General features: G+C 39.3%; 1 protein-coding gene across 9 annotated transcripts in view; it reads left to right on the forward strand.

Annotated features, from left to right (window-relative positions):
* Positions 1-22791, forward strand: part of BCAS1 (brain enriched myelin associated protein 1) — a 92106-nt gene that overhangs the window by 20497 nt on the left and 48818 nt on the right. For all 9 annotated transcript variants that reach the window (XM_034786948.1, XM_034786943.1, XM_034786945.1 and 6 more), the window contains 3 exons: positions 8382-8971; positions 20816-20959; positions 21764-21808. In XM_034786948.1, the coding sequence (XP_034642839.1) occupies positions 8382-8971; positions 20816-20959; positions 21764-21808 (779 nt within the window). The remainder of the gene's footprint in view (positions 1-8381; positions 8972-20815; positions 20960-21763; positions 21809-22791) is intronic.

Raw genomic sequence — 22791 nt, forward strand, 5'->3', positions numbered from 1 at the left:
GAACTAAAAAAGAGCCACTGTGGCTTAACAACCATGTAAAAGAAGCAGTGAGAGATAAAAAGACTTCCTTTAAAAAGTGGAAGTCAAATCCTAGTGAAGCAAATAGAAAGGAGCATAAACGCTGCCAAATTAAGTGCAAGAATGTAATAAGAAAAGCCAAAGAGGAGTTTGAAGAACGGCTAGCCAAAAACTCCAAAGGTAATAACAAAATGTTTTTTGAGTATATCAGAAGCAGGAAGCCTGCTAAACAACCAGTGGGACCCCTTGATGATCGAGATACAAAAGGAGCGCTTAAAGATGATAAAGTCATTGCGGAGAAACTAAATGGATTCTTTGCTTCAGTCTTCACGGCTGAGGATGTTAGGGAGATTCCCAAACCTGAGCCGGCTTTTGTAGGTGACAAATCTGAGGAACTGTCACAGATTGAAGTGTCACTAGAGGAGGGTTTGGAATTAATTGATAAACTTAACATTAACAAGTCACCAGGACCAGATGGCATTCATCCAAGAGTTCTGAAAGAACTCAAATGTGAAGTTGCGGAACTATTAACTAAGGTTTGTAACCTGTCTTTTAAATCGGCTTCTGTACCTAATGACTGGAAGTTAGCTAATGTAACGCCAATATTTAAAAAGGGCTCTAGAGGTGATGCTGGCAACTACAGACCGGTAAGTGTAACGTCGGTACAGGGCAAATTAGTCGAAACAATAGTTAAGAATAAAATTGTAAGACACATAGAAAAACATAAACTGTTGAGCGATAGTCAACATGGTTTCTGTAAAGGGAAATCATGTCTTACTAATCTATTAGAGTTCTTTGAAGGGGTCAACAAACACGTGCACAAGGGGGAACCAGTGGACATAGTGTACTTAGATTTCCAGAAAGCCTTTGAGAAGGTCCCTCACCAAAGGCTCTTACGTAAATTAAACTGTCATGGGGAAAAAAGGGAAGGTCCTTTCATGGATTGAGAACTGGTTAAAAGACCGGGAACAAAGGGTAGGAATTAATGGTAAATTCTCAGAATGGAGAGGGGTAACTAGTGGTGTTCCCCAAGGGTCAGTCCTCGGACCAATCCTATTCAACTTATTTATAAATGATCTGGAGAAAGGGGTAAACAGTGAGGTGGCAAAGTTTGCAGATGATACTAAACTGCTCAAGATAGTTAAGACCAAAGCAGACTGTGATGAACTTCAAAAAGATCTCACAAAACTAAATGATTGGGCAACAAAATGGCAAATGAAATTTAATGTGGATAAATGTAAAGTAATGCACATTGGAAAAAATAACCCCAACTATACATACAATATGATGGGGGCTAATTTAGCTACAAGTCAGGAAAGAGATCTTGGAGTCATCGTGGATAGCTCTCTGAAGATGTCCGTGCAGTGTGCAGAGGCAGTCAAAAAAGCAAACAGGATGTTAGGGATCATTAAAAAGGGGATAGAGAATAAGACTGAGAATATATTATTGCCCTTATATAAATCGATGGTACGCCCACATCTCGAATACTGCGTACAGATGTGGTCTCCTCATTGAAAAAAAAGATATACTGGCACTAGAAAAGGTTCAGAAAAGGGCAACTAAAATGATTAGGGGGTTGGAACGGGTCCCATATGAGGAGAGATTAAAGAGGCTAGGACTTTTCAGCTTGGAAAAGAGGAGACTAAGGGGGGATATGATAGAGGTATATAAAATCATGAGTGATGTGGAGAAAGTGGATAAGGAAAAGTTATTTACTTATTCCCATAATACAAGAACTAGGGTCACCAAATGAAATTAATAGGCAGCAGGTTTAAAACAAATACAAGGAAGTTCTTCGTCATGCAGCACACAGTCAACTTGTGGAACTCCTTACCTGAGGAGGTTGTGAAGGCTAGGACTATAACAACGTTTAAAAGAGAACTGGATAAATTCATGGTGGTTAAATCCATTAATGGCTATTAGCCAGGATGGGTAAGGAATGGTGTCCCTAGCCTCTGTTTGTGAGAGGATGGAGATGGATGGCAGGAGAGAGATCACTTGATCATTGCCTGTTGGTCCACTCCCTCTGGAGTACCTGGCATTGGCCACTGTCGGTAGACAGGATACTGGGCTAGATGGACCTATGGTCTGACCTGGTACGGCCGTTCTTATGTGATTCGTTACAGGAGTTGCAAAAATATAGTCCAAGCCCAGATTTAATGTCCATGTAGGGCAGAAAACATGCCTAAATCCTATTTTCAAACGTGACAAGCACTTAGGTGCCTAATTTTCATGAAAGTCAATGAGAGTTAGGTTCCTAACTCATGTAGGTGCTTCTGAAAATATTGCTTAAGATCTAACGGTTGTATCTGAATGCTCTCTGCACAGAAAATGTAGTTCTTCTGCTGCTCGAGGATATGAAGCACTGAACTGACCCCCTCCTGTGGTCGTAGGTTGTCTCAAGTGTTTCAGACCAGGCCACTAAATTATGCTGTATCACATTTTATTTAGTCTTGTGTAATGTAGACTTTTTTAGTGAGCACTTCTGTGATTTCCTGTCACATATTTTCCATTCATCTAAAAATAAAACCCGAAGCTATTTTCTTCTGTACTTCTCCCCCCTCCTCTTCTCCCTCCCCTGCCTTCAATAGGATCTAATTCATTTTCCTGTAATTTCATCTGCAGCAGACAGAAAAACACTGGGGCCAGGATTCTATTCTACCAAGTCCCTAATGGAGCCCCTTCCTGAAAGGGAGCAGTTCTGATCACACTGCTATTTTTTAAGCTTTTATCTGGCAGGTATGATCTGAGTCATACCTGGCTTGGTCGATCACAGAAATGATACATCAGAACTTAAAAAGTGTGTGTGTTCTAAAAAAAAAAAATAGATGAAATAAAATCAGAAGAGAACGACTGGTTTTTATTTCTTTTTCTTTTTTTTTTTTTTTAAACTCCAGTCTGGGTGAGCAGTGTTGCTAAGAACTGAGATCACGGATCAGATCCTCAACTGGTTTAAAAAGGTAGCCTCTTAAGTCAATAGAGCTATGCCAATATACACCAGGTGAGAATCTGGTCCTATCTTTATAATACACTATAAAATGCATGTGCTTAAAGAACACAACACTATGATCAGAGACCTTGAGTCTGTTCCTGGCTTTCCCACTGATGCACTATGTGACTTTGTTGTTGTTGTTGTTGTTGTTTTCTTAATGTTCTTTGGTTTCTTGTTCTGTAAAATGGAAATAATACTGGCCCACTATTGCAAAATGGGGAGTGATTTTTGGATGAAAAGGGTTATGGAAATACAAAATAGTATTATTACTCTTTTTGTTCCTTATTTTTATTGTGCATTATGTATTTATTAGTTAAGCCATTGTTAAAGTGCTTTGAAGACTAACACCAGCATAGAAGTGCTAGCTTCTCTTTTAGTGTTCTCAATAACAAGGTTAGACTTTAGTCACCCTGAGTTGTTCAGGGCCTAGGGTAAAAGTTTGAAAATTACCTAAGTCCCTTTGACCTTGATTTAAATGGAACTACGTGTATGCTTAAAGTTAGGTGTGTGCTTCAAGTTTGGCACATGCTTAAATGCCTTGCTGAACTGGGTTTTTTTAAGAGTAACAAAAAAACCTGCAAATCTCGTATAGCATTAGGTTCTTTTGTTAAGTACTTGCAAAAAGTACAAGATATGTTGTAGGGTGAAACGCAATAAACATGAATCACTATGTCCAGTGCTGTAGATCATTGTATATTGATTCAGCCACTCAGTGATAAGGAATGTTTTTACTCAGAGGGAGTGTCCTGAAGAGAATAAATGTACTTGGAGCACTGGACTGGGGTTGGGGAGACCGGGTTCTATTTCCAGCTCTTCTACTGGCCTACTGAGTGACCTTAGGGAAGTCACTTCCCCTCTCTGTGTCTGTTTTCTCATCTGTAAAATAGGGATAATGATACTGACCTCCTTTGTAAAGCACTTTGAGAACTACTGATAAAAAGTGCTATATAGGAGCTAGGTATTATCATTGTCCTGGGACAATAGATGCTAGAGAAATAGGATGCTAGCAAATGCACCTTGAGAGACCAAAAATGGAGGGCTTGAATGCAAATGGCATTTGAGAGAGAAGAGAACTGCTGGGAGATGCTGAAAGGGAACTATTGTGCTACTTGTATCCAATTCAATTCCCTTTGAATTTACTGGGAAATGGATCAGCCTTAGTTAGCTAAGACAGTCACAAAGAGGATTTAGTGAAAATGGAAACTTCAGGCTACATTTGTGAAGATGCTCTCTAATTTTGTGACCATATTTTTGCATCTGCAAAATGCAAATGTGCATTGAAATGTGAGGGTAAATGTTAGTATTTATACATTCCGCTACCTGATTACACTCAGAAATGAGGTAATTAATTGGATTTGTTCTCACAGTCAATTTTGCATCCTAACTTCACACTTAATGGCAAAGTAAAGTGCTAGGTTAAGGACCCTTTAAAAAAACAAAACAAAAGCAAACAAAAAAACCCTTAGTCTGTATGTGGACATAGTAAGAAAGCAGGTCTTCTGTGAGTCATGCTGGGTGTGGAGGGTAATGCTGCTTTCCTGTTCATCTATTCCTATGTGTAAATATAGTTTATTTGACAGTTGCTTCTTGGAGACAATGATTATTCCACTGATGTTAGTAACCAGCATAATATAGCTTTACTGTACTCACTGTAATACAGCACCTGAAAGTGTTTTGATAATAAGACAAGCTCCCTCTTCTGAGGAGTTTACATGTCCTGATTAGCATGCATTGCTGATCATTGACTATGAAACCTTTCATGGGTTCTCAGATCATTTTTATGGCTATCATGTCCTGTAGAGCTAGTTGGAAACCAAAATTTCCATTCTTTGGAAAATTAAGACATTTACAAAACATTCATTCAGAATCAGAACAAAAAGCCAAATTCTGGAAATTTCCAATAGAAAAAAAATTATTTTTTTTTTATTTGAAACCATTGCAGTGTTTCATTTTGATAACATTTAGTCATCGTATTTCGACTTTGATATTAAAACATTATTTTTAAAATATGATGTTATATTTAATATTTTAATATAATATACACGTTGAAACAAAAATAATCAAAATGATAAAGTAAAAATGAAATATTTTGACAGTACTGAAACTAAACAAGAAAGTTGAAATTCAACTGTTAGACTTTTCGTTGTGAATATTTTGTTGAAATCAACAGATTCCCCCAAACCATCTTGATTTCAACAAAACTGCAATTTGTGATGGAAACTATTCCATCAAAAATTCAACCAGCACTAGTCATGTACTTGCTTTAGTTGGCAATTCATCTAGTCTGTTTACCAAAATTAACTACTATAAATTCATAAAACTCATTTGTGATCATTTGCTAGTCTAGTCCCAGATGACCCAAATGACCGGGGGCTATTAAAGAGTAGAAGATTCAGTTCGGAATGTCTTTGTATTTATGGATTTAAACTAGATTTTTAATGTTGATTGGATGGCTGTAGGAGTGGTATATGTGGCTATTCTCAACCTTCCCTTCAAGACATGAAAAACTCCAAGCTCACCCAGTGCAACCGCTCTTCTTTTTGATGGCACGACCTGTTTTTGCCCGATGAATGAGCAGAATTTAATACAAATTTAATACAAAGTGCATGATACTTTCCAGGCCTTTCATTCCTTCCATGGTAATTAGAGACATAAGTACTTTCTTTGCTTCACAAGCTGTGTTTTAAAAAATGAGCATTTAACAAGATTGTCTTCCTATTTTGTGTACTAAAATATTTTTCCCCTAAAAAGTGCTTGTCTATGACACATAACAGAAACACAGCATCTTTTATGCTATAAGCGTCTTTTCTTGTCCTTGTTATTAACTTAAAGAAAGATAATGTCCATTTACCTTTTTGTTCTTTTTTTCTGGGTTGTCTTCCACATCCCTATCTGAGTTCCTGAAATTCCTTCTCAAGTTTTCTTTCTCTAAATTACTAAGTGAAAGCCAGATACTGCAGTCCCTTCTCAGGCAAAACTCCTGAGGAAGTTCAGGAACTACATCAGGCACCTTTACAAATCTCAGTAGGTGCCTATCTGCATCTTTAGGCACCTAAATACCTTTAACAATCTGTCCTGGTAGGCTTAGAGAGAGATATCAATAGTTAGTAGACCTTAATTGATCAGGGGAGTAGCTATTGAATAATTGTATGCAAACTTCTCTTTGCATGCACCAATGCTCAAACAGATGCACACTCAATACTGCAGAAGCATTTAGATAATATTGTTTTATTAAAGACTAACAAAATTGTTGCCAGACTAAGTTATTTTCTTACATAAGCAGTAATAGGGAGTGCCTAAAATGTGAGACAATTTACCCTTTAAAGTACAGAGCTGGAAAAGGAAAAAATCTGTTTATTGACAAACTATAAAACACAAGATATTGAAACAGACCCACCCACACTCACACCCACACGAGGAAGGAGGAGGAAAATACCAGAATGAAAGTGGTAAAAGTAGAGAAACTAAATGAACCGGCCCTTCTGGCATATGGAAGAACCTCGCCTTGGTGATGAATCTCATTGTCACAGCCCTCCGTTTTCATCGGCTGTTTCCTTCTCTGCTGGCAAGCCTTTCAGCAAATTCAATTTACATTCACCCTGGCATTATCAGCTGACTCCTAAAGCTCTGTGTTTTTCTTGTCACTCCAGTTTATAGAAGGTTCCCACCTGCTGCTAGTTGGTAGGCAGTAGTGGAATGGAGACAGCAGTGTCTTGAGTCTAAAGTAATTACCCAAAGAGTTAACTTTATGACCAGAGTGTAAATTTGATTTATTTGTTCTGTATGGACCTAGGAACCCTCTCTTCTTGTCAACTGTTTGAAATGGGCCAGCCTCATTGTCACTACAAAAGTGATTTTTCCTCCCTTGGAATTCTACTGATAATTAAATTATCTCATTAGACTGACCCCCCTCCTAGTAAGGCAACTCTCATCTTTTCATGTACTATGTATAAATATACCTACTACTGTATTTTCCACTTCATGCATCTGATGAAGTAGGTTTTAGCCACGAAAGCTTATGCCCGAATACATTTGTTAGTCTCTAAGGTGCCACAAGGACTTCTCATTGTTCTCTCTTTATTCTGTATCTGTACGCAATGGGGTATCAATCCATGACTGCGCTCCTAAGCACTACCACAATATAAATAATATATTCATCTTAGCTACACTGTGCATGCTGGTGTAGATAGGATTTCTCCTGTGTATTATCAAGAAAAATCTCAGCAGAGCCATCCTGTTGATCTTCAAGGACTATGATGTCCTTACTGCGCAACGGGAAAGGATCAAAATGAAATATTCTAGGCAGCATCGCTGTGATGTTCAAATTGACATTCGCTGAACTAAGCCATCATCTCAGCCAGGTCATTGAACGTGAACTGCTTCTTTATGCCGCTGCTTCTTAGATGATACCCGCTAGTACTGTTGCCTTTCAAGCATTTCATTTGAAGTGTACAAAAAGTTAAAGGCAAAATGCTAAACAAGGTGAAATTTGAGGATTTTTTTTCACAGTTCATTGCCAAGTAGACAACAGTCCGTTTTACTGAAAAACTGGTCATTTTGCATGGGGTTTTGGCTTAAAAAAATGGGTGGTTTCCCCACGAATGAGCCCATTTCAAAGCAAAAATTGGCCCATTTTAAGTGAAATTTTTAAAATTTAACATTTGAAATTGGACTTTCAACATTTGAAATTTTTTTAATGTTTCTCTGTTAAAATGGGCATTTTAGCAAATTTTACAGCAATACATGTTTGCATAGCACCTAACACAACAGGATCCTGTTCTGAGTGGGATCTTTGGGCGTGGCCATGATATAAATATTAGATGACAAAATAAAGCAAAATGTAGAGGGTGCCCAACTGGCAGAGAGGCTAAGTGACTTGCCCAAGGGATTACATGGGAAGTCTGTGGCAAAATAAGGCATTGAAGTTGGGTCTTCCATGTTCTAGGCTAGTGCCCTAATCACTGGGCCATCCTTCCTCTCCCATCTCACTGTACTGCAGTTTCCCATCTGTAAAATGAAGATAGAAATACTTTCTACCCCCTCCCCTTGTTAGTCTTTTTCTAGTTAGGGTATTAGTCTGAGAAAAGAAATAATGGGCTTGATCCTGGGCTGATGCTGAGTACCACAACTCCCACTGACTTCAGTGAGAACAGAGAATATCAAAGACTCAGAGTATCAGGCCTCAAAGCTAAGCAGAAGCTCACATTTTGTACCAGAGAACACCACATTTACTTAACACATTGCAGTATATATTGTCTTCACGCAGGTATTGCATTTTAGAATGAGTTTATTAAAGCTCTAGACCACCACGATTCATAGGATAACTTCCCTGCTTTGTTGGATAATTGCTGTTTTATGTTTCTATTTGCAGTGGATGCAAGGACAAGTGTTGAACAGAATAATGTGGCCGTTTCTTCCCAGAAGACAACAGAGATAAGCTCCATTTCTGATGCAAATGGAAAAAATCTTGGGACTGAGGCCAAGAAACCCATGCCAGCTGCAAAATCTCGTTTTGTCTTTTCTTTTTCACGGCCTGTACCAGGACGTACTGAAGAGCAAGCTACAGACTCATCAGTTGGATCAGCTAAGCTTGATGTCAGTTCAGAGATGCCTGAAGTGAACAAAGCATCAAGTGAGAAAGTAGATAGTTCTGCAACAGCTGTGCTGGAGGAAGGGTCCGATAAAAACCTAAGCCAGGCTCCTTCTGCAGCAGAACTTAGTGACACTGAACTAATAGCATTAGCATCACCTGAGACAGAGGACGCAGCCGCATCAAAGACAAAACAAGTAACTTTCTTTGACAGACTCTTCAAACTGGAAAAGGGGAAGGAGAAAGAAAAGAGTAAGACACAAGTTGAAACCCAAGAGGAAAGCCAGACTGCAGACATTCCTGACGCAGGCATCACAGCGGAAGAGGCTGCTGGATTACAGAGCACACCAAACAATGTCCCACAGGGGAAGGCAAGTGTTTGAATGGGAATATCAATTTCTTCCTTAATGAAATTTCTTAGGATTATTAATGGTGCAGGACAGCATCATGTTCTGATGGTTGTGTGAATCAGGCAGCAAATATTCTTGCTTTGTAGTGTGACTCCCCCACTTATCAGGGAAATCTAACAATCTCTGTAAGACTAATACAAGCTGTGGCATCTGTTTCATGACAAAATTGGTGATGTTTGACCTACAGTTTAAGTTCATTTGTATTTTTACCAAAGACTTGGGCAAGATAGCTATATTCATGCTTCATTAGTCTAGATGATGAACAGCAGCTGGCTGCACGTGTAAAAAATGTACTTGGAGCACAAGTGACTTTCATGCTTTAGGAGCTCAGTGTGTGATATTGAATGGTTTTAGGAAATTCTTTAGGCATATTTCACATGAAGCTTATAAAATACTAACTCATTCATTTTATGCACTAGCTACTTATTGCATATCATACATACTAGGTCACAACCTTTAGTGAAGACTAGAATACCATAGTAACTCTTTGCATTTTGTGTATATAGTGCTCCTCATCCAAAGAATGATAATTCTTTAGAATGGATAGGAATAAATTTTAGAGACAGGGAAAATGAAGCATTAAGAAGTTAAGAGACTTGCCCAAGGTCATATGCTAGTCAGTAGCAGAGCTGGAAATAGACCTTGACTCTCTTGTGTGCGCTTTATAGATAAGATCTCAGCATTTGAGATAAACAATTGTTTTGTATCTATAGCAATTGTTCTGACGCTACTGTTGAGTTGTTTTATACTTTGTCTCAAATGTGATGGCTTTTTTTACTCTTCCTGTAGAATAGCGGGTAGTAGCAAGGAGAACGTGCAGTGGTTTATTATTAATTTTATTGTATATTTTTATTTATGAAGGGCTGTCAGCACTCTGAAGTAGAATTAGTGGAATGTAGGAGGAAATGTAATCAGAGTTCTTTCTGGTTTTAAATGATTATTAATAGGCTCTTAAACTTAATGGGGCAAATCAACATAGCTTCATTGACTTCAACACAGTAATGCTACTTTACAACAGCTGAGCATCCAGCCCAAACTTTTTCTAAGGGATGAGTTCAGGCTTCATCTGTAAATTTTTACACCATCAAAATTACTAGAGGTGGATTTTGCATATCATGGCACTTCAAGCATGGCTATGTTGCTCAAAGGGCCAGCCCCTCAACAGGTGTGAAGTGGTGTAACTCCACTGTTAGCTTCAATGTGCTAATTTGCATCAGCTGAGAATCTAGCTCAAATATTTTTATGACCTCTGGGGAAAAAAGACATTATAAAAACTGGACAGCTGTTTATCAGAATCTATGGAGGAAAAGGCAATTTTAAGAGCAATTATTATTTTGATGGCTCTAGCATAAGTCCTCTAATTACACTAATGGTGGAATATCACTAACTGCTGCCTTGAGCAGCACTGACCATATCTCTGAATGAGATCTGTTTGCCTTCTGAATATATTATTGCAGTATTGTTTCTAAAATAAGTCTTTCTTTTTCTACACTGAAATTCATTTCGCCCACCCATCCCCTCTCCCCCCCCAAGGTTTGCTATCTCAGTTCTGGAGGATCTCAGCCCTAAAATACATCTATTTATCTTTTTTTTTTTTTTAAGGTTTGCAAGTTTGTTTTAAGATAAGAGTTTGAAAGAATAGAAGTTTATTGATAACAAATGTGTTTTTGTGCCTGTCCTTCAAAAATGGTGCACATCACTGGGTATCTCAGACAGCTAATGTATAACATATGGGATATAGTGCCTATGCACACTTGTGTATTTGTGTTCTGACTTGGACTCATGGAATCTAAAATCACTCACTGTTTAAAGCAGAGCTGAATGAATAATCCACAATGAATAATGTGTTCAGTACATATTGCCTTTTCTTTCAGTTTGCAAATTATCCAGGGAAAGACTGATATTCTGCCAGGATTCAAAAATATTTACAAATTTCTTCAAGATTAAGTCTTGGCCTATAGCTGATTAGAATTGTTACCTTTACAGTTAAGTATAAAATTCACAATTCTTGCTTTGTTTGTGACTTTCTTTAGAGCAGGCCTATGCCATTTCACTTTACTAGGAATGGTTTGCTCATAGGCAAAACCCCTGAGAGAAGACACAACTGATACCAGAAATAAAGAATGTTTTTAGAGCTATAGCTTATGCCTGTTCCCCAAACAAAATAAGCTATATCAGCAAAACAACGTTGCTGGTATAACTGCATCTACAGTAGGGCTTTTTGCTGGTATAAAAACGTTGTAGGGAATCACACCCCTCTCTGACTGGCAGACACTTATAGTTGGCCTATGATTCTCCTTTTTTATGTCAAGACTTAAGCAACCACAAAGCACACATTTCAAATTGCATATTTAATTATAAAATGTGCAGTGTACCGTTCATGCTGTGTTGGTTGGTGCAAGCAGTGAAACGTGAAGCATACATTGTACACTGCAATACATAAACAAAAGTAGTTTTCACTAGGAATTTGAGTTAAACATTTGCTTGTTGTGAACAAATTCTCACATGTGTAAACCTCAAGCATGCGAGCGTTTGTTAAAAGCAAACATCAATGTATCACAAACACGATCAAATCAAAGTAAATTTTTCCAACTCAAACAATTACATGTTAGAAATGTTTCTTCTATTCCACAGCTCTAGCTTGGATACTTGGACATCTGCTACCCTTGCTCATGTTGAATTACTACCTTCGACCCCAATCCTGTAACGACCAATGCAAGTGAAATGAATGGGACTAGTTGGAGTAGTAAAGTTAAGCACATGCATAAGTATTTGCAGGATTTGCGCCTTAGTTTGCATATAATGCCTTTGGAATTCAGTGAAACTGCTTGTGGACTAACTCCCTGAGTCTGCAAATACTCTTAACTTTAAGCATGTGAATGGTCCCAGTGAAGTCACAAATGTGTATAGGTGCTTGTAGGTAAGGGCCTCAATTGGTACTCAATGTGATAGTGAAACTTCAGCCTTAGCCTTGAATTTCCTGGCATTTCTTTGTATATTTGAGGGACAGAACACAAAAAAGCAGCAGGTGAGGGAGCCTGAGACCTTTTATGATAAGCCAGGAATGAACATTTTATAGCCAGATGAAAAGAGGTGATAAAAATGCTGTCAAATTTATAATTATTCTTGAGTTGCTGAGCTTTGCTTTAATTCCACCTGATTAAACTAAGATCTGGCCTCTGTCTTCAAATACATACATACTATGTTTCCTGTAAAACTGGTTACTTTGCATGTATGATGGCAGAAGGATTAAGATTTATAATTACACCAAAAATCTCCCAAACAGCTGTTAATTTAACTTGATTGTGTCTGCACAATGTTACACCATTAAAAAGAAACTCAAGTTATTGCTGTTGGCCATTATCATTTTTGGTGGATTGTGATTTGTAGCCTCTATAAGAGCCTGTTCAAGTCAAAGCATCACTGAGGTTAAGCACCAACAAATAACCAATAACATTGCTGGTAAGTGAAGGATAGACTCCACAGTTTTAGCTTAGGAGTTGCACAAGCATTCAGTGTTTGACAAACCAGTCTTTATTTTCGTGGTCTACAAAACTACATTCACATCACAGCATAATTAAAACAAGGACAGGATTCATGAATTGATGAAGAATTTACTATTTAAGCCAAAGAAAAGATAAATTATTTGCTTGAAATGTTTCACTGAGCCAGGATTCATACAAACAAAAGTGTTGGCAGGAATACATTCTTTTGATATGTTTTTCTAATGACTGAACTAAGATTATAGTATAAGCCCTTAATTACTCAAAAGGTTGGCTCCTTACAGAAATGCATTTACCCAGGAACATTTACCCAGGAACATTTAGCTCCTAATGCTGATTTTCCTCCTATGTTATTTCCAGAGTTTTTTTCATTAGCATTTGTCTTTGCTGAGCACATTATGGAATGCGCTGATGCAGAAGTTTTTGTGGGTATTTAAATATGACTCTAGAATATGAGGTTCTATATTTTTTATCTCCTCCTGACTTACGCTGTAAAGGCCTGATGCTGCAGTCCTTACTCCAGCAAAATTCCTGTTGAAGGTAGTGCTGGGCCACAATTAAAGCCCCATATCAAGACCCAGGTTTGAGTCTAAGTTTGCAGCTTGAATGCTGATGGAGGCTAATAGTTTAGGGGAGCTCTTCGTACAAAAAGGGTGATTATAGTGCAAAAAAGGTAACTGTGTGTGAAACTGCCCACTGTCCAGAGAAAAAGGTGTATCCTGTGAGTGCAATTTGATTGTTTGCTCTTATGTGCACCTATTTTGCTGATGCAATTTGGTTGCCGCATATGAAAATATGAGCTTAACTATGCAACATGTGTGTGTCTATTAGGGGGAAGAAAGGGTGATAGCGGATTTAGTTGTGCTTTGTGGCATGTTGGGTTTTGAGTTGGCTCTGGGTAGCATGGTGCCTCAGGCTCTTTACATCCTCCACCTCTCTCTACACTGTGTAGTCTGTCTCTCGTAGGCGAGTGTTTCAGGTCAGCAATGAGATGCGTTGGGATGGCTGTAGGAATGTAGAACACCTATTCCTAGTTGACCAATGATGGTCGCTAGACAGTCCTGTGTTTGGTTTTGTGTGTGTTTGTGTTTGATTGTCTCTCTCTCTTTCATTTCTATTTGAGTGTGTGAGAGAGAGACAGAGAGAGAGAAACTCAGGTTGAAGTCACTGAAGTTCTTTTGCTGATGTCACTAGTTTCAAGCACTCTGCTGAGGCTAGTTTCGCTTAGTAATGTATATTTTGCATCCTATATTTTTGGTCTGGTGCCTCACACTTCACTGTCCCTTTCACATCTGAAGTAGAGCTAGCTTTTATCATGTGTCCAGTACCACTATACATGGCATCCTTGGAAGAATGGCCACTGAAACTGGCACAGACTGCGTGTGTTTTGCAGGGAACATACTGTTCTTGGAAAGGCTTTGGCCTGTAATTGGCAGCTGTACAAACTATTGTGTCAGGTCCTTGCAAGAAACTCCTAAATAGCCTGTTAAAACGTTCTGAGCCATTGTGATGAATATCTTTCTGTGGTAGATTTGCAAAATGGTGGCTGGAGATTTAAGCAGGTAAAATCCTGTTATTGCTAATGAAACCTGTGTACTTAACTCCTTGCATACAGGTCTAAGACTGTACCCCACTCTGTGCACACTTCACAGTGCCAAAGAAGCCCTCTAGTAAAGTTTTTTAATTGCATTCATGATTTCACATGCTCAGAATTCCTCACCCCTCCTCCCCCAACCCACCATTTGCCCATACAAATATATGCTCCTTTGTAAATCATATATAAATAGTTCTTTTAAAATTCTATGATACAGAGGAAGAAAATCTCAGAAACATGACCCAAAGGAATATTTCTTTGAAAAAGTGGAGACTGATAAAAAAGCCTAATGACAGGTTGATAGAAATCTCCTGTGTGCCATTATAACGTCAGCTAGTCCTTTCTCTCAAGGTATTTCAGAGATACCACCTATTGAAGATACATTGGCAACTTATTTTTTGTGCCTCAAAGAAAGTGGCAACATCATCTCCTAATGGCTATTACTACTTCCTGTGTCACTGTTTTCTCTGCCTCTGGTAAATCCATACTGCAGTTTCAAGAAAATATATTGTATTATTATAAGTTGTTATTTGTATTGAAATAACACTTAGAGGCCACTAACAAGATCAGGGCCTCCTTGTGCTGGGCACTGTAATTATTGAGAGAGAGAGAGAGAGAGAGTGTGTGTGTGTGTGTGTGTGCGCGCGTGCACACAGACAGCCCCTGCTCTGAAGAACTTCATCTAAGTAGACAGGGCAGACAAAGGGTTGGAGAAGTGTACTATTAATGTCATCCCCACTTTACAGATGAGGAATTATGCTCAGAGAGATTAAAGCCCAGATTTACAAAGGTATTTTGGTGCCTAAAGATGCAGATAGATGCCTAACTCCTAATGACTTCCAATGGGAGTTAGGTGCCTAATCTCCAAAGGTGCTTTTGTGTCTACAGCTAGGCACCTATCTGCATTTTTAGGTGCCTAAATACCTTTGTAAATCTGGCCCTGTGTGATTTGTCAGGATTATACAGGAAGCCTATAGCAGAGCTGAGAAACAAACCCTGATCTCCCAAGTCTAGAGCCTACCCTACTACTCAGAGATTTCTAGTGATCGGATTTGCATGGGTGTCCCTTTCTCATCTTGTCCCTCAGTGCTGTACAAGAGGTGTGGACAGCCTCTGTATCAGCACTTGAGCGATGCTGGAATGTTCCAGAATCGTGTTCTGGAATTTCTGACAGGGTGCAATGAAGGGGGGAGCACAATGAAGGAGGCCAGGAGGCACAAAAAAGGGGGATGGGGAGCTAGGCCCTCCTCCCACTGCCAGCTCTGAGCAGTGACCCAGAAGCCATGGCTTCTCATCACGGGCATGCCCAAGCCAGCAGCGTGGGGCGGCTCTGCACTGAGGGATCTGTTGTCTGCATCCTCACCCAATGGGGAGCCCCTGCTGGCGTTCTGGCACTGCGGGCTAGGAGGGGAGGCCAAGGCATGGCCAGGAAGGCAGGTGGCAGCTGCTGTGTCTACACTCAGAGCCGGCCAAGGGGGAGGCTTGGGCACACCTTCATTGTGCCTTATCCCTGCCTTCCCTATGGTCAGCGCCACAGGCACCCCCTTCTTCCCCCCAGGGTGAGGGGAGGCCTGTACTGCTGCAGGACCCTGAAGGGTCCTGGCAGGAGTATAGAACTCCCTCTTCCCCCTTTTGCTGCCAGTGAGCATCTCGACTCACAGTGGTGACATCAGGGCTTCTTTTTTTAGGACTCAAGCACAGCTCTATATAGCAGCCTTCATGCTAAACATCCTCCCCCCTGAGAAAATAACAGTGGCCTGCTCCATGAGAAGTGGAGGTACAAGGGCACAAGGAATCTTCCTTCCATACCCTCCTTACGCCCCAACTTATGTAGTACATCTAGAGACAAGGCTGAATTCAGTCCCTGTGCAAAAACCCCTTCCTCCCTACTCAAAGGGGAGGTGCTCGCTACCCATGGGAGTGGCAGGGAGGAGATGGGGCTGGGCCTTCAATGCTCCCTGTACCAGCCCATCAAGCAGGATTGTAGTACAGGAGGAAGCAGGTTCCACCGATGGCTAGTGAGCTCCTGTGCTCACCCTGGGGCAGGCAGCTTGATCTAAGTATAAGTAAACGAATCAATATGAGTTCAGATGCATTTGTCTGCCCTGTACTGCACTCATCACTATAGTTATCTAGACACTAAAGTACCTCCTCAAAATGCCAATATTTACAGCCTGGAGAGGAGGTAAACTTTGTTGAGGGAGTGAAAAGGGCAGTATGTCCTAATGCATTTAAAAATGCACTTCAATTTTAGTTTATTTAGTTCATTAGTGAATATGTCACCAAAGGGTACAGAAATATTTCTCTTTCTGCTGGTTTCTTTCCTTTTTTCACTGTAATATCTGCACCCCTGGTGAGTGTGGAATAGAGGGTAAAAAACTAGTAACTGATAAGATCTTAGGTCCCAAGTCAACAATGCATTGAAACAGTGCTGAATCAGAATACCAGTGAACTGAATACAGGAATGGACTACACTTACGGAACAATACTGCATACATCATTCCCGCATGAAATCTCTTCTCTTGCCATGGTTTAGTAGATTATAATTAGAGCTGGTTGAAAAATTTTGAATGTTCAAAATTTGTCAAAAGTTTTTGATTTTTTTCCAACTATTTTTACAAAAAATACATGGATTGTCCAAAAAATTGTAAGTTTGACAGTTCCAAGAAAAAAATTGAATTTTTTTTTGCAAGAGAGTTTCTAATTTTTGTTATGATGTTTCATAATGAAGCTTTATTTCTGAGATGTAAGCAAAAATTAAAGAAAACCCCACAAACCCATTTAACAGAAAACAACCCACAAGCTTTAAAGGCTCCAGGTTCCATACTGATTATCTGATCTATAAACAGACTTTGCATGTGTTGTCATTCCTTCAAGCATGACAGACTGAAGTCATTTAAAACAATTGAAGAAGAACAGGAGTACTTGTGGCACCTTAGAGACTAACAAATTTATTAGAGCATAAGCTTTCGTGGACTACAGCCCACTTCTTCGGAATCTATAGTGTGGATAACACCATGGTCTCCCCATATGCCATTCCCCCATGCAGAAAAGCAGAGTGTGCATCTCAGCAAAGACTCAATCCTGTATCCATTGTTGTTGATGGTAATGCTGCCATTTACTTCAATTGTGCAGGATCAAACATCCTATGTAAATCTCATCTCTGCGCTCTATCAGCATCAAGCAAGAACTTAGAACAACAAGAAGCCCAAGGTACGAAAATAATTTCATGTCCAGAATGACCAGAGCTAATTAGGAAATGGAATTGCTATGCCACAGGAAATTTTGACATTTCAAAATTTGTTTTCCCCAAGAAAAGTGGGTGCATGGAGAAAACTTAAATATTAATTGACATGTTCACTTTTTGAAATTCTGCCTGAATGGTGAAAGAGGGACACTTGTTTTTGCACTTCTGCCTCATAAAATGTAAATTATGTGGTTCAGTTCATATATACTGATAGTCTTGAGACTAAAACTTAGTGGCTTAGTAAATGGATGACTGGTGCTGTGTAGCTGAGTGAACTTTTCATTAAGTCCTGCTATTTTACCATAACTAACATGTCTCATTGAAACCTTTTTTTTTTTTCAATTTGCCCCAGTCTTTGATGCATTAATAATATATGGAGATATACCTATCTCATAGAACTGGAAGGGACCCTGAAAGGTCATTGAGTCCAGCCCCCTGTCTTCACTAGCAGAACCAAGTACTGATTTTGGCCCAGGATCCCTAAGTGGCCACCTCAAGGATTAAACTCACAACCCTGGGTTTAGGGGACCAATGCTCAAACCACTGAGCTATCCCTCCCCCCAGTATTAATATCTCCAGGAGGGAAAAGCTATTGAAATCATTAAAGTAGAGACTGGTATCACTAAGTTCAGTTCACAAAGTCAATGTGTAACTAGCTATGTGACTTTTTTCATGAAGTAACCTGATTTCCAACTACCAGACATTAAGACAGGGACAACTTAGGACCCAGATTTTCCAAACTGTGCATGTGCAAAAACGCATAGAAGTAAATGCCTACTTTGCAAATGCCACTGTGCAAATGAACGGTCAATGCAACATGGTAATTTATACATTGGGGGTGAGTGAGGATCCTAGTGTCTACATATAAAGACTAAAATGTGCGACATATTAAAGAAAAAGGACAAAACAAGCTATATAGTTAAGTGGTTTTAAATAAATAAATAAATAAATTCAAGGGATGATTAACGTAATTACCTGAGGGTTCAAAGGCCAGATATTTATCTAATGTAAATAGGCATGGGTGCATTGACTTCCACTATATAATTATGCAAAAAGACCAGGAGTACTAGTGGCACCTTAGAGACTAACAAATTGATTTGAGTATAAGTTTTCATAGCCCACGAAAGCTTATGCTCAAATCAATTTGTTAGTCTCTAAGGTGCCACAAGTACTCCTGTTCTTTTTGCGGATACAGACTAACACGGCTGCTACTCTGAAACCTATATAATTATGATCTATTTAGAAAGAAGGAGCATTTCTCAGTCCTTAATCAGGGACATTTGATACAAGGAAAGTACAGAAAACTATCTGGATTAAAATTATATGGGGCCCAATTTTCAGTGGAACCTCAACCCCAACCTCAGCTTGTATGAACACTTCTTTTGCATACCCCATCCAGCAGTCCCATGTGTGCACCTGCATACCTAGCTGGTCGGACTTTTGCTTTCTCACTGTGATCTTCTGTTAGCGATACAAGGCAGGTGAGGTAATATCTTTTATTGAACCAACTTCTGTTGGTGAGAGAGACAAGCTGTTGAGCTTACACAGAGCTCTTTTTCGGGTTCTTGATAGATCTTCTACGTCCTGCTGCTCTTCATGTAGGCTTTTGAAATTAAGACAATTGGGACATCTTCTCCTCTCCCCTTTTGCAGCATAGAAAGGTGCAGAATTGTCCTAAACACATGGAGTAGGTGTGGGGAGGCCCCAGGAAAGTGAGAGATAACTATGCACCCACTGTGAAGTTGCTTCTTGTGCCTCTGGAAAAAGCTCAGTTCCCTCAAGATAGGTGGATATGGGCAGCCCAAAAGGGGAGAAGTTGAGGAAACAGCCCATCTCTGTGATAGAGTGCAGTTTGAATCATCACTTGTTATTGTTCTGGGCAGAGAAACACAAGCTGAGCACTCTCCCATGCCAGGAATTTTCAGCTGACCAGTTATGGCCAGATTCTGGCCCTCGATGCCATCACAGCACTATGGAGAGGCTAGAACAGGGGAAGGAACCTGGCTTATTGTTTGTGGGGTCACAAACTCTAACTCCTTCAAACTTTACTCATATGATCAGTCCTATTTACTGCAACAGGACTGCTCACATAAGTAGGATTTTCAGGAACAAGCCCAACAAATAAATTATTAACGGAGAAAGGGAACCTGAGTGTTAATAAAGGGGGAAAAGAAGAATATGCCCAATCGTTGTTCAAAGAGTCGTTTATATGTAAGACACTGTAAACTGAAATTGAATTCACTCATTTTCATGTGCATAAATCCATAGACTTGTGATTAACTGATCTATTAGCCTCTTTAGTGCTAACAATTACAAAGTTATCTACTAGGAGCAGATCCCTAACTGGTCTGCTTGCACTTTGCTCATCACACTGTTGTTTGTTAGTTACAATGAGATCCACTGCATTTGAATTGTCTGCTAACTGAGTCCCTAAAGCCCAAAGTCCAATCCTGCCAGGTGTTCAACATCCACAGATTTCAGTGAAGATGGGAATGGTCAGTACCTCTCAAAATGCACTTAGGACATTGCAAGATCAAAACCTAAAAGTGTGTGAGGACTCACACTTTTATGTTATTTCTTTTAGGTATTCATGTAAAAGATATTTGGGAAGGGGGAGGTGAATTTTTTGCACAGCTCTTTAGATAGTTTATGAGTCATCAGTGGTGCCAAAATTGTAAATTATGAAGACAGTCTAAGGGCCACATTTTCTAAGAGTTCCAGATTTTCAGGAAAGCTTAACATCGTGGATATTGCGCTCTTTTGAAAATCAGACTGTAAATGTGCTAACGGCAGCTACTAAGCACTTCTGAAAATCTGGCCCTTATTCACTGCCTATATGGGAAGTGAGCTTCTTTGAAAATAAATTCCCAATTCTGAGTGTGAGCATAGGAAAACTCTCCTGATTGTACTGTTTGGAAAATCTGGCCCCTCATACATGAGAGAGAGCTCTGTGTGGCTTAAAAAGCTAGAGTTATTGTTGATGTTTGCTGGTGGTTTGAGAGGTTTTTTTAATATTGTTTGTGGTTTCTAGATAAAAATTATTTCTGGAAATTGCACTATATTGAGGAGCAGAAGTTTTCTTTGTATGTTGTAATCAGACATTGCGACTTCAAAGGCCAAAATCTCAGCCATTTGTTACCATTCACAAGCGCTAAGCCATGTTAATAGAAAAGGGGGGTTGTTTTGGATGCTGCATGCAACTTTACTTGCTATGTGTGTTATATTCTGTAGCTCAGAACAGTGTTCCTCTTGCCATCTGCAAATGCTTACTACATTAGAAGAGAGGGGGCAAAAAGAGTTGTATAAATGTTCGATTGTTCTGAATATGTAGGCTGGATAAGTATGGCTGGAATTGGGGTTGTGACTCTTGAGAGCAACAGGATGCAAATCACAAGTGTTACTTTTACATTCCACTGGAAATTAAACAAGCTGGGTCTGAAGAAACTGTGCTCCTTTTTTAGGACATAGATGATTGCAACCAAAAAGCCGTGCAGCAAGGCTCAGCAGGTGTCAATACTGACGAGGCAGCCGTAAAACAAGAGAACCCCAAGGCATTTGCCACAACAGACAACAATAATTCTGTCATGAGTTTCTTTAAAACGCTGGTAAGTCTTTGCCTACAGTTTTGCTCTATAGGGAACAGCTAAGAACAAAGACTGCTTATTAAATTCCAATCTATATGCATCTATGAATGTCTAATATGCTCATTATCTCGGGTACCAAAGATTAATGTTGTAAAACTGAACTGATGCCATAGAGAATGCTTAGATTGATAGGGAAAGAAAGAGACTGTGCAATAGTTACTTAATGGTACTGATTAGGAAAACGGCCTATACTCTTATAGACTATTTTAGAACCCAAGTCACTCAGTTCTGTTAAAAATATTTTCCCTGAGTTAAAACTTGCTTTGAAAATGTCTAAATATACAAACAAAACAACCATCAGTTACTGGCAGCACAAATGTAAGTCAAGGAAGAGACAGGAAAGCCATTAAGTACAAGGAAGAATAATAGTTGTTAATGAGAGAGGAAGCTGGGTAATGAAAATACTAAATTAGCAGTGCAAAAGGACAGCAAATGCCATAGGTCATGATTGGGTTCACCTTTAGGGAATAATAGAACCTGCAGGTTTGTCTAATGTATTTTTATTTTTTATCTTTCCAGACACTGTCTCAAAATTACATTCAGGAAATGAATTCATCTCATATTAATATGCAATAAATCTTTCCCATTTGGAAAGCAAAATAGAGTTTGATATTTGTAGGTTGCATGTGTATTCTTTCCCTTATTGGCATAGATAAGCCTGCTGGGTTCTAACTGATGAAATTTCAGATCCTTCCTAATAAAAGAAGCTGAATTTGGACATATTTCATCCACTATTACAGTATTTTGTTTTCTCAAATATTTAAGGTTTCACCAAGCAAATCAGAAGCCAAAAGTGACTCTGAGGACAAGGTAGGCAGTTTGCTTGATGTTTTTCTCTCTGTTATTACCATTCCAGTGTGCTCAGATTGGTTTCAATGCTATACTTTCTTCTCCTGTGCCTTCCCTTCCTCTGTACATGAGGTTACTGTTTGTTGTAATGAAACAAACAGTAACCTTTCAGAAATAAAATACAAAAGAAGAAAGATGACCATAGACTAGTCTATTTTTTCCATTCAGTTTCAAATACTGTGCTGAATGTACTACTTAATTCACTTCCCGTGTTAGATGTTTGAAGCTGAAATAGTAATATTGTTATATTGGAAGTTATTTAGATTCTCAAACTAGATGAGTCTGGGGTTTCTGGATGAAATTCTGGCCCCACTGAATTCAATTGCAAAATTCCCATTAACTATTATCGGGTCAGGATTTCTTTATGATTTTGCTTATACAGATGTGCAAAGCTGCCAGTTTTCACTTCCTATTATTTAAATGTGAATATAGATATTTTTCTTGAGGCCTTGCATACAGGGAGACATTCTCACCTGTTTGTACAGAGGGTCACAGAAGTCCTTCAGCACAGCAGAACTGTAGCTATTCTGTATAGGGTGTGGCCAGCAGTGGAACAGGTCTATAGGAAGATGACAACACATTCTGCTCTTGCTGGAGCTGGGGTCTAAACCAGATGCCATTGGTGGGAACAAACCCACAAGGGGTCTGATCTAACTCCCATTTTAGTCAGTGGGAAGACTTCCAGTGATTTCAGTGGGACCAGACCTGACACCTTCATTGTGTGTCTCTAGCATCCACACTAGGCACGTGCTGTAGTTGGAGGGGCTGTACTATTCCTGCTAAGCAGATGAAAACTGCACCCTGCTCCTGATTTGTGAGGTAAATTCTGCCCCCCCCCCCACCTCTGTATAATTCTCTCATTTATTCAGGCATTTGAGGACATGGGGAGGTGAGAGTCAGTTTCTCCATGATGATTTTAAAATGGAGTAGAAAGAATTTCCAGA

The sequence above is a fragment of the Trachemys scripta genome, chromosome 12 (assembly GCF_013100865.1).
Source record: "Trachemys scripta elegans isolate TJP31775 chromosome 12, CAS_Tse_1.0, whole genome shotgun sequence".
NCBI lineage: Eukaryota > Metazoa > Chordata > Testudines > Emydidae > Trachemys > Trachemys scripta.